Genomic DNA, 11,946 nt, shown 5'->3' with positions numbered 1-11,946 from the left:
TTTTTTTTTTTTCCCCCCCCCCCCCAGAAGAGACTACACAGGCACAGCTATAAGGACCTGTCGCGGTTTTCTTAACCAGGGACTGTTAGGCCCTTCCAGTGCATGGGAAATAATGTCATGGTGGAAGCTGAAGGATACACAGAGATGTGAAGATAGGAGAACCTAAAGAACAAGGGGGAAATGGGGCTTGAGAGGCTAGAAGGGAGAACAATTATTTGGCCTAATTAAAGCAGTGAAGTTAGTAAGTGAAAGGAGAGAAAATGGAAAATCAATTACAGAGTTCCAAAACTACCTGTCAGAGTACCCAGGAGCTAAGCTTTTAACATGGTGCCATTTGCACAAATGAAATAAGTGAACAGAGAAGAGAAGTCATGTAGTGATAGCTAAAAGGCGTGGTGTAAGTAAGTGTGAAGGAATATCTTTTTTTTTTTTTAACATGGTTTATCCCTACATTTGTATGAAGGGTATTATCAGTAGTAATCACTAACACCAAAATACAAGAAGCCCCGAAACATGCTTTGGCAGTTCTGTGGCTCTGGATTGAGTCTCATTCAGCCTTTTCACATGTACGTTATCTTACCTAAACTGGTACAGGAGACTAGCAATCGGCAGCATGAAGAAGAGAAGACTGATTTTCTTGTGTGGGAAGGGGGAAATGTACTTTATAGGAGAGTAATTTTGCAGATGAACAGACCCAAGCAATTCTAAATCATAAACTCTTAAGCTGTGAAGTAACTAATGCATATTTGCAGAAACTCTTTCTGTGGATCTAGAGAGACCATGTATTTATACAAACTTTGGGAAATAATGACTGCTGGACGCAACATAATTTTCTTGGAAAAAGATGTGGTCTGCGTATATACCCAGAATGCACAGGACCACAGAAATGCCATGTTTCTGTGAGCCCTAGCATAAGTTTTACTTGGTCAGTCTTTGTAAACTACTTTTTTAAAAAATTTCTTCAAGTGCCAGCTACAAAGCTAAATACCATGAGCAAACCCAGCTTGGGCCAGAGCGTGAGCAAATACGACCTCCTTGTGTGGTTTGAGATCAGCGAATTGGAGCCAACAGGAGAGTAAGTCCATTATTAATCTTTTATGTTTTAAGAACAGTGGTTATGGGAGTTTGTTCTCTTCAGAGCAGGCTGATGTTCAGTCATCATTGGGTGGTGGCTTGGCTGGTTTGTAGTGACTGGGTGTAAGTTCTGCTGGCAATCGTTGTCCTCGTTGGAAAGGACTGAAGCGGTAGAATGACATTCTTTCCCACTTGAGGTCATCTTTCCGCTTGGACAGCCCGTGCACAGCCCCTGAACAGGTGCTGGGAAAACTCATGCTATGTAGCCCATGAGTTTTTAGATTCTTTGGGGCATTAGAGACTTCACGCGCCAGAACTCATCTAGAAGGCCCTATTTTATGTTCACCTCTGCTACAGAGGAGGTTTTCCCCTGTCGGATCTTCAGGGATTATATTGAGAAGCGAGTTCCGCAGAGTTCTCCAGAAGTGCTGGAATACGGTGTATGATACTTCTGTATTTCACTGATACGGTGGTGCAATAGAGCCCGGTCTGAGAGGCAGCAGAGATGTGCTTAGTTCTTCAGCTATTACATGGAGAGCACCAGAATACAGAGTAAAGTTGCTGTGCTAGTGTATCTTTCTTGCCTGTTGACTTGATTGTCTCACACAGGTATATTCCTGCTATTGTGGACCACACTGGAGGCCTGCCCTGTCAGGGGACGTTCCTGCTTCACCAGGTACTAATGACGGCTGTAGAACAGCAAGTTTCATCTCGGGGTGGGGGGCATTAGAATGCTAATGACTGGATTTTGCATCTTTCGTGTCTTCTCCTTTCCCCCACAGCTCTCTAGGGATAGCTGTAGGGTCAGTCATCTTTCAGGCTGACCTTAGCCTGTTAGCTTTGGGCTGTGAGGAAAATATGTTTGGCTCCTCGTCTATTGTTGTTTCCTTTGCTTATTGGTGGGTGCCCCATTTGTGAGCAGGAACCTTTGGGACCAGATTTGTGTCTTCAGTGTTGTCCAGCATCTCTACCAAGGACACTGGAAGATCACGTGCATTCAACTGGTTCTTTCTCGCTGTGTGTGGCTGTGAGACAGATCTACAAAATGAGCATGTCTCTGCATCTTAAATGCCTGTAATAATCCATAATAATAATTTGTCTTCAGCTAGATTCTAAGGATAATCCTGGTTTAATATTGTTTATAGGTTTGGGTTATGTTTTTTCCTACTCTCAAATTCTCAGTTCCTTTACACAGAGTTTTCCTGTGACTTGCATTTCCTTTCTTTTTTAAAATGATAGGAACAGTTCTTACAGCTTAGGAGTAATGAACATATTCCAATAATTTCCCTTATAAAAACTTAAAAATGTTACTCAGTTTTGGGTTAACTAGTGTCCTCATCAGTTACTTCCAGTTCAAACCAGAGTAGTTCTCACTTCTGTAATTCTGTTGCCAAATCCACAATACAGGCAAACAGCTTTCCCCTTCTTCTTTTGAAACAGTTACACACAAAGCACCTTCTCCCCGGATAGTTGTCCTCTACGTTGGGAGGAGAGGACTCTGTTGCAACCAGCACCTGGGGAAACTTTTGCTTTCAGATGTGGCATTTATTTCTATGCTACTATTATACCTTATTCCCAGCTACTACAGTTTTATTCAGTTTTGACTTGTAACAGATAGATGTGTCAAAGGAGAATATCTCCATGAGTAGTTGCTATTTTCTAGTAACTTCTTTTGGTAAATACACTTTTTGTTTTGGTATTTACACTTTTAATATAACATGCAAGTATATAAGCACACATTGCCCAAGTACTTGCTTGTTTTTGTGGTCAGCTCTGATATATCCCAGGGACCACACACACCTTCTTTGAGAGTGTAGCAACAATTTCAGGATGATTTTAGATTTAAAAAACCTATACCTTTGTGATGTGAGGAGGGAGAAGTGTAATTTCTGTTCCAGATGAGAATGTGTTGTTTCTTAGGTTAATTTTAGGGCCCTGAAACAGATAGGTGCTTGTTCACAGTTACAGACTAACTTAAATAATATTTGCTTAATTTTTGCAGTAGAAGTACAAAATAGATGATGTTGGTGTGTATTTGTGGGAGTACTTGACCAGTGTTTTGGTTTTGAACTCTGCCAGGGAATCCAGCGTAGAATCACAGTCACCATTATCCACGAGAAGGGCAGCGAGTTGCACTGGAAGGATGTGCGAGAGCTAGTTGTTGGTGAGTATCTTGTTTTGCATGTTGTTCTCTAAGGAAGAAAAGAAGGTAATAATGGTGATTTGTCTTTGTGTCAGATGCTGTCATCTTTATGAGATTGTCTGTGAGAGGAGGATTTTGAAACAGATCCAGAGGAAAAACTTAAATTTTGCTACTTCCACTTACAGCTGCTTGTACATCCCGTAGTCTGAAATGATATTTGGGAAAAAAAATTCCTTCTGTTTTTCAAGTTTAGTTTTAATCGATTGTCTCTCCCACCCTTTTCAGGGCGTATAAGAAATAAAGCAGAGGTAGATGAAGCTGCTGTGGATGCTATTCTGTCTTTGAATATTATTTCTGCAAAATACCTGAAGTCCTCTCACAGCTCCAATAGGTAAGTGAAGAATGCGAGCACTGTAGTGGGAATCTAAAATTTCTTTGACCTCTGAAGTATTGGCAGGATGTTTGGAAAGCTGAGAATGCTGCTAATTATTGAGTGTGGAATTCCACAGGTGCGGGGCATGCGGATAGATAATGAATGTTACCATAAACTCTTGCTAAAGCTGAAGTCCACTGGTCTACATGGAGGATTTCTTGATAATCCATTTGAATTACTTTCCGTGTGTAAGCACCATAAAAGGAGGGTGGAAAGGAATAGCTTAAAGGAGTCTCAGAATTTAACCCAGAACTGTTAACTGACATCAAGGTTTGTTGCTAGAATACAGCACTGAAGTATGAGGGCAGCCTCGGGGATGTGTTTATGGATGTGTACATGCCTATATTATTCCTGGAACAAGCATGTGACAATTTAAGCAAGAGCCATGCTTTGTAAATTAAACTTTGTAATTTTTGATTTATACAAATGTATCACAAATTGACTCCAGTTCTCGTAAGGGGGTGTCTGTTCCCTGTAACTGCAGTTGTTTGGGCAACAGCAGGGCCCCTGTCTCAGAGCTTTCTGGCTGCATGCGTCTCCTCATGAGGCTGCAGTGCTGTAAGGATCAGCCAGACTCCACGTTGTTTTGCTTCGGTGTCTGCAACAAAGGGCAGTGAAGCAGAACGCTGCCTTGCCAGCACAGCCTCCCCCTCCTCTGACATCAGCCAAGTCACTTGACCACTCCGTGGCTCTGTTTAGCTGGTGCAAAGCAGGAATATCTCTGAAATTTAACTCTGAATGAATGTTTCTGGAGGGGAGGGGGTTGTTTTGGAGCCCATCTCTGCTGCAGCTGCTGAACACAGGAGGCAATATCCTTCCAGGCACTGAAATGGCTTCTTCCCTCTCCATTAGAGGCTTGGATGTTGAAATAACCCCTGCAATATTTATGGTGGATTCCAGAGCTGCTCCTGCCAACTGCGTGTCTTCCTGCCACCTAGTGCCTGTGGCTGCACCGGGGACAGGGGTTTAGCAGTTTCTCTTTGCCTCCCACTGAGAAGTGGATGCTCTAGTGTATTTGGATTAATGGATTGGTATAGCTGGAACGTAAGGGGACTGTTGTTAGTTTCCAGCCTGATATTATTGGATTTGCAGGTGGAAAGCCCTATACTTTCTGTTCTCCAGAAATTTCAAGAAATTCTATATAGCTCTGTAGTTTTCCATTAGGTGGGCCACTTGGATGCAGGATGAGTGTCAGTGAAGTGAAGCTGTTCACCATCTCTTGCCAAAATGCCAAGATTTAAGAAGTGGGATGCATGTGTGGCAGGGTGGTGGAGTGGGATGGGAGCTCTGGTGAAGGATCTGTGTCTGATGTTTGTTTGTTGTCTGCAGACTTGTTTTCTCATTGGTGGTTTGTGGTGTTCTTTTTTTAAGTCCACTCCTTCTGTTCCTCTCAGCTGTTGCTTTTCTGTTCTGCTTTTGGCTGCACTAACTGAAGCTTTCTATGTTTTTACAGGCTCTTTCTTGATAAGGATATGCCTAGGTATTTTCTGTTTGCTTCCTTTGTACGTAGAGATTCCTGAAAATAGAATGCTTTGTGTCCCATTTGTGTTGCTGCCTTTTGCCTCTTAGCTTTTACTGAATTCTGTTAGCAACCTCGTAGCTCTTCCAGAAGTAGGATTCCTCCTCCTCCTCCTTAGTGTCAGGGGTTTATTTGGGTACAGTTCAGTGGGGGACTAGTGAAGGTAAACTTCCCTTCACACGTAGGAGAAAGTTTCCTTCACTCAGTCTTTCTGATTCTCGAAACGTGTCATCAGAATATAGTCCCTACTTGTAGTCTGTGCTATTTTCTTCCGTTGTTCTGTATCAGAGAACTGAATTTGGAATTTCTATTGTCCCTGTCTCTGTAATACTTGCCATGTTTAAAGTACAAAGTCAAGGAGTGAATGACTAAGTTACTTGAAATTCCAGCTCAGAATTGCACTGAACAAAGCGCAGTGGCTGCCATGTGTCTGGCATTCAACCTCTGTTCTTAGGCTGGATTTGTATCTGAACTTTAACCATGTGGTTGCTACTTCTTAGTTGACCAGTTGGCAGAGAAGTGAGACGTGTAGTAGCTGCTCAGACTGGATTCCTCTTTCACCTTCCAGCTTGGATCACAGCCAGACGTTCTGGCTGCACAATCTGGGACAATTTGCACTCTGCATTCTGTGTTTTGCCTCTGAAAAAGAGAAGACTTTTAAGTCTTTGCTCTCAATTCACCTCCTTTCACCAACGCTAAAATCCACTTAAATCAGTTCTGACTAGACATTGGTGCCTTTAATGTGTTTCTCCTGTTTTCTGCTCTTTGCTTGTTCTGCGCTCCATTTTCCTCCCTGCGCTGTTGGCTGTGCTGAAAGAAGTTTGCTCGCTTTTGGTTTTTGTCTCTAACTATTCTAGCAAGTTCTGGTTTGGATAGGCAAAACTATGTATATTTAACTTCCTGACTAGACAAAATCCAATACAGTTACTCTCTCAAACTTCGCTTCAGCTTGGTGTTCATCCAAAACCCATCGTTTTGCTAAAGTGTGACATTTAGTTCTGCACCGATGAACCTTTACACCCGTGTTCTCTCTTCAGGATGAGAAGTCATGTTTAGCGAATGGCACAGAGCTGATTCCAGGTTAAGTACCCTGGCTTTCCCATCTGCGCAGAACCAGGGTTTACTACTTTTTCTGCCACCCAATTAATGTATCTGGGGCTTGCTAAAAGTTTGAAAAATGTTTCTTATAACTAAGACATAATGAAAGATCAAAACAAAGGGACCCAACACAGATTTGGAAGGGGTTAGAGGACAACCTGTGTTGTTTGCCAAATCTACCTCAAGAGAGGATTATTCTGTTACAGCGCTTTTAAAGCTGCCAGTTACTGAGCCTTTAGAATAAGTTTCTGTGTAGCGTTTTGAATAGAAGCAAGATATTTAGAATACCCTAAGTAAGCTGCTTCGAATGCAAGCAGTGTTTAGCAAGTTCTGTTACTTGACTGTACAGTTTGTGGTTCTCACTGTATTGGCTCAGAACTGAGTAACAGGTATCAAAAGGGGATTCTTGGGAACTCTCTTTGTAGAGGTCAGAACTCTTTCTGGTATGTCTTGCTCTTCAACTGTTGCATGTTTTGTTTTGGCATTTGTATTTTCTTTCTTCTGCCTCCACTCTGCTTTTTGTCATTTGTCTTTGGTTTCATTTTCTGTTTTTCTGATTTGGCTTTGGACACTAGATCAGAAGCTCTTTAGAGATATGCCTTGTTTTCAAGAAAAAGTAATACATCTGAAGCACTCTCTTGCTTTTGGTACCATTGGGACTCAAAATGGGATGGAAAACCTCAATGGCAAGGGGATTGGGGAGTGAAATTACATGGAGGTGATGAAGAATCAATACCGTCTTTGTCTGTTACCAGCGTAGAAAAGCGTGCTGCATTCCGGAATGAGGGCATAGGACTTCTTTCCGAAAGAACCTACCTGAACGCTGTCTCTACCTGCGAGAAGGCAGAAAGCTCATTTCCCTAAGCACCTTTTAGAGAGGAGAGAGAATCTGATGAATTAGCTGTCGTGTCTATGATGCCATCTCTCACTTCTTTATTTGAACAGATGTACTGTCCCCCTTGCTGGGGTAGAACTGTACGTGTCTTTCCATGTACCAAATAGAAGAAACTACTCGGAAAAGTTTGTGTTATGTCTGCAAGTTTTTACCTGAAGCTAGTAGGGACGTAGAAAGAAATCTTTTATCACTTGAATATAGAACCTATCCCTACCTATCAATCATTTTGATTCGCTGCTGGTTTTAGAGGCTAAGTATTAGAGGGATCTCTTCTGTTGCTTTATGTTAGTCCTAAAATACGGTGTAGAATGAGAGTTGCTTATAAAAAGGAATCTTCCTATGCGCTTGGGAAGTCCAGCTGGGCTGAATTGCGCAAAAAGCAACAGAGGAATTCTGTCTGCTTAGGAACACTGCTCTTTAGTGCTGGCTTCCCTGTAGCATTCTGAGAGCTTTTGTTCTCTTCTGTGTTACCTCTTTTCTATTTAAGGTGAGTCTTTTATTACAGGCAATGGTCTCTTATGCCACGCTGTTTGAGGCAGAAGTAAGTAATCCTGAGAAGGAAGAGAAGGTCTTTGCCTCAAGTATTTATCTAAGCCACTGATGATGTCAAGGAGGAGGTGCTTTGTGCTGTCGATGAGAGGGGTGCAGAGGAGCTCTTATTATTGAGTGTTTACTGTACTTTTTTCCAGGACTTTCTATCGGTTTGAAGCAGTCTGGGATAGCTCCTTGCATAACTCCCTTCTCCTCAATCGAGTGACACCATATGGAGAGAAGATATATATGACTCTTTCTGCTTACCTGGAGGTTAGAGACCTGTGCCCTCCTTTATCCTTGTGACTCAGGTCATAACTATGTGAGACAGCAGGCAGTGTGTACCTTAATAAATAAATACTTACTGGACTAAGAGATTTTGAATCCTGAAGCCAGTGAAAGTCTTTATTCATTTTCTGAGAACAGGGTGGAAAAATTTATTCACAGTTAACATCTTGATGTCAAGGTATTACTGCCTTGCAGCAAATGTGAACTGGTGATCTCCTTACCTTCCTGTGGCCTGTTTAATCTATCCCTGTACCTGAAAATCCATTGAAATCAGTGAATGTTGCTATGTAAATACTATTAGTGTTACAAACACTGGCCAAGCTCTTGGCTTTTCAGGCTAGACACTGTTGTTTTGTGTAGTTCAGTTATTTCACCCACAAGATGCATCAAGAAATTTGGCAGTTCTTTCACAGAAACACCTATGAAAACCTTTCACCAAAGACCCAAACAAGAACGAGTTTCAAAGCTGTCCCACCAAAAGAGTGAAGCAGTATAACTTGGCATGGTTATTGCAGCCACTCATTAATTACTGTCTTTCCTCTTAGCTCGACCACTGCATCCAGCCTGCCGTTATAACAAAGGATGTTTGTATGGTCTTTTACTCTCGAGATGCCAAGATCTCACCACCACGATCACTGCGCAATCTCTTTGGCAGTGGCTACTCCAAATCTCCAGATTCGTAAGTTCGGTTTTGGTATCAACGATTGATGTCAATGTATGCTATTTCTCTTAGAGGGCGTGGAGAGAATGCAGCATAGTTACCTTTATTTCTTCCTTAAAAGTCTGCCCAGATATAGTTCTCCAGTCTGGTTTTGAACCGTCTTTCTTGCATTTATTTCAGTGAAAATTGAATGGCTTCTCTCTTTACTGATCCCTTTTCCAGCCTTCTGACTGAACAGTTGCGAAGAGAGATCCATTTTTCAATGGATCCTGATCCTGACCTGGAATTTACTGCAGCAGCTGTTCTCTGAGTCCCGTGGGGTGTCAGGGGGAACATGGGGGAAATGCTTTTTTTAGAGATCTGGCAGTCTGTCCTGGCTATTTTATGTGAAGATTACAATTCAGGTGCAGTTGTAACAACTGTACTTAAACTTCTAATTTGGGGACCACTAGACTACAGCTAATGCACTTTATTTCTGAAGATAATAATTTGTTTTTTTTTCCCCTTCCGGTTTTCTTGGGAACAGCAATCGAGTAACCGGGATCTATGAACTAAGTTTATGCAAGATGGCAGACACAGGAAGTCCAGGTAAGCAGTGTTAAAGTGATAAAGATGCTGTAAATTGAAATATTGCTGAAAATTTAATAGGTACAACAGAATAAGCACTTCTGTCCTGATGGGAAGCAGTTCTTGTGTTTCACAGGCGCAAAGGAACATTGCTATTCCATAAAAAACTTACACAGGGTTTTACTTTCCAGTTGTGTCTATGTTTTACCATTGGCAAACCAAAGATTTGCTGAAAACTACATTTTCTGACACGAGTGTTTCAGGAAACCAGGCATGGATCTGAGTTACAGACTTAGGGGCATAGTCCATGGCTTATAACTATCACAGCTGAGACGTGGTCTTGCAGCAGTAGAGTTTTTGCTGGATCTGCTTATATCTGATGCAGACTTGGTAACTTGGAAGGGACATAGTTCAGGTACTATTCGAATATTTTTCTGCCAAGACCTAGTAATTGAAGTTCTTGCGTGGAATTAGGCTGAACAGGAGTTTGCATTATATCTTGATCAAATGAAGTAAGAAAGCTGGAGTAAATCAAATCTCTCCAAGATGTGTGATTGCTGTTAATGAAATCATTGCTGTCTATATTTCCAGCCAAACACCAGAAGTGTTGGTTCTTTGCAGGCTGCTAATTGGTAAGTGACTTGCTTAGTGACATCCCTCTGGCTATGTTTTTAACATGTCTTATGTTGTTTTTCCTGCCCAGGAATGCAAAGGAGGAGGAGGAAAGTCCTGGATACTTCTGTGGCATATGTGCGAGGAGAAGAGAACCTGGCGGGTTGGAGACCCAGGGGTGACAGCCTCATTCTAGAGCATCAGTGGGAGCTGGAGAAACTAGAGCTGCTGCATGAGGTGAGTAAAGAGATATGGGAAGTGAAAGAAAAAACACAGCTGGACCTTTGAATTCGGCTTTAGTCTTCCCACTGTGAGACCTTCTGAGCCAAATGGGTTCCCAGATGGGAGTTTGTTCTCAAAGTCAAGATTTAAATAAATTCTCCAACAGAGAGGATAGTAAGTGTGGCTGGCTGCTGATAATGATCTTCAGCTCAGAATCACAGTGCATTCAACAAAGGCATATTCCACTTCTAGTGTCATTGTAAACTCCCCTCCCCAGGGAAAATGTTCACCGGTGTGAATCTTAAGAATTCTGTGCCTGTGAAATAGGCCTCATTCTGGAGCAGATGATACTGAGTTGTTTTCATACTAGGTGGAAAAAACCCGACATTTCCTTCTGCTTCGTGAAAAGCTTGGTGACAGCATCCCCAAGTCCCTGAGTGACTCATTGTCTCCCAGTCTGAGCAGCGGAACCCTCAGTACCTCCACCAGCATTTCCTCACAAATTTCAACCACAACATTTGAGAGCGCAGTGACGCCCAGTGAGAGCAGTGGCTATGACTCAGCAGATATCGAGAGCCTGGTGGATCGGGAGAAAGAGCTGGCCACCAAGGTATGGCATGAGAAAAGCACCATGGGTGTAAATTGAGGTGCCAAAGATGATTAAAGATTAACTTCTCAGATAGCATGACGAACATCCAGTATAGTGTGAGTTTCATTTTAATACACTCTATAGTGAAATGATCCATTCTCACCAGCCAGTGCTGATGGCTGGGTTTGTGCTGTGGCTGTACCTCATTCCCCTTCATTAGTAGTTCTGTACATGAAACTGTAATTTTATCAAGGGAAGTGATTATTCCCCTCTTCTGGGATTTTTTACAGCAGTGTTTAGAATTTGTTTATTCTTTCATGAGCTGCCAAGTGTGTCTTGGCAAATTGCCTTTATTTTCAAATTTCTCTGAAAATCTAAATGTAAAATTATTTAATGTGTGTTGTTTATTTCCTCCTCCCACCTTAGTGTCTGCAGCTTCTCACTCACACTTTTAATCGGGAATTCAACCAGGTGTACAACAGCATCAGTGATTGTAAGGTAAATATTTCATGCAGTACAGTACACTTCAGTTGTAGTACAGTAGCAATGTATTTGTAGTTTGTGGAATCTGTTGACACTGTGAAGAGACAAAACACTTCCCATAATTTTCTCTGTTTTCAGCCTGTTGGAAGCATTTGGCTATTCAGCATCAGATGCCAAAGACAATATTTGTATTAGAAATGGTGTGAGCTTGGCCTGTGGCATACATAGCTGCCAGTTTATTAGCAGGCTGGGAGTGCTCTTACTCTCTCTCCCTACGTACACTTTCCCTGCGTAATAGCATAAATTAACTCTTTTCAGAATGCTGACTGTAGGCACGGGGGACACCAAGTTGCGAACTGGATAGTCTGATACCTAGTTGAGGAAGTCAAGGGGTGACTAATCAGAGGTGTAGGATGTGAATAACGAGCTGTGTCCACAGCAGTGCCCTTGTGTTTTCACTCCCGGGTTTGTGATGGTTACGTGCAGAAATTTGTCTGCTGAGTAGGGAATTGGCTGACAGAAATGATCTGAGCCTTCCGCATGCTGAATGCTGTGTTCTAGCCAGGACTGAACATTAGCTATAAAAAAACTCTGCTCTGTAATATTTTGCCTGTGTTTGTCCTTGTAGTTATCAGATATTTCTCCAATTGGGCGAGACCCTTCAGTGTCGAGTTTCAGCAGTGCTACCCTCACACCTTCATCTACCTGTCCTTCTCTGGTGGATGCGAGATGCAATTCCATTGATCAGAAGTAAGTGTTTCAGAAGGGTTTCAATAGAAGAACATGTCTTTGTGGTGCTTCTCAAACCTGTCTTTGCTATGTTTTCTGATT

At 42.1% G+C, this 11,946-nt stretch overlaps 1 protein-coding gene across 2 annotated transcripts in view; it reads left to right on the top strand.

Moving 5' to 3' along the window:
• The window catches only part of KIF1B (kinesin family member 1B), a 79,190-nt gene that overhangs the window by 63,832 nt on the left and 3,412 nt on the right, over positions 1-11,946 (top strand). For both annotated transcript variants that reach the window (XM_010137102.1, XM_010137028.1), the window contains 11 exons: positions 967-1,075; positions 1,684-1,750; positions 3,154-3,238; positions 3,503-3,608; positions 7,852-7,966; positions 8,527-8,660; positions 9,169-9,230; positions 9,913-10,058; positions 10,414-10,653; positions 11,059-11,130; positions 11,744-11,865. In XM_010137102.1, the coding sequence (XP_010135404.1) occupies positions 967-1,075; positions 1,684-1,750; positions 3,154-3,238; positions 3,503-3,608; positions 7,852-7,966; positions 8,527-8,660; positions 9,169-9,230; positions 9,913-10,058; positions 10,414-10,653; positions 11,059-11,130; positions 11,744-11,865 (1,258 nt within the window). The remainder of the gene's footprint in view (positions 1-966; positions 1,076-1,683; positions 1,751-3,153; positions 3,239-3,502; positions 3,609-7,851; positions 7,967-8,526; positions 8,661-9,168; positions 9,231-9,912; positions 10,059-10,413; positions 10,654-11,058; positions 11,131-11,743; positions 11,866-11,946) is intronic.

This window comes from Buceros rhinoceros, unplaced genomic scaffold (assembly GCF_000710305.1).
Source record: "Buceros rhinoceros silvestris isolate BGI_N320 unplaced genomic scaffold, ASM71030v1 scaffold8620, whole genome shotgun sequence".
NCBI lineage: Eukaryota > Metazoa > Chordata > Aves > Bucerotiformes > Bucerotidae > Buceros > Buceros rhinoceros.
This window is presented reverse-complemented; position numbering and strand designations above follow the sequence as displayed.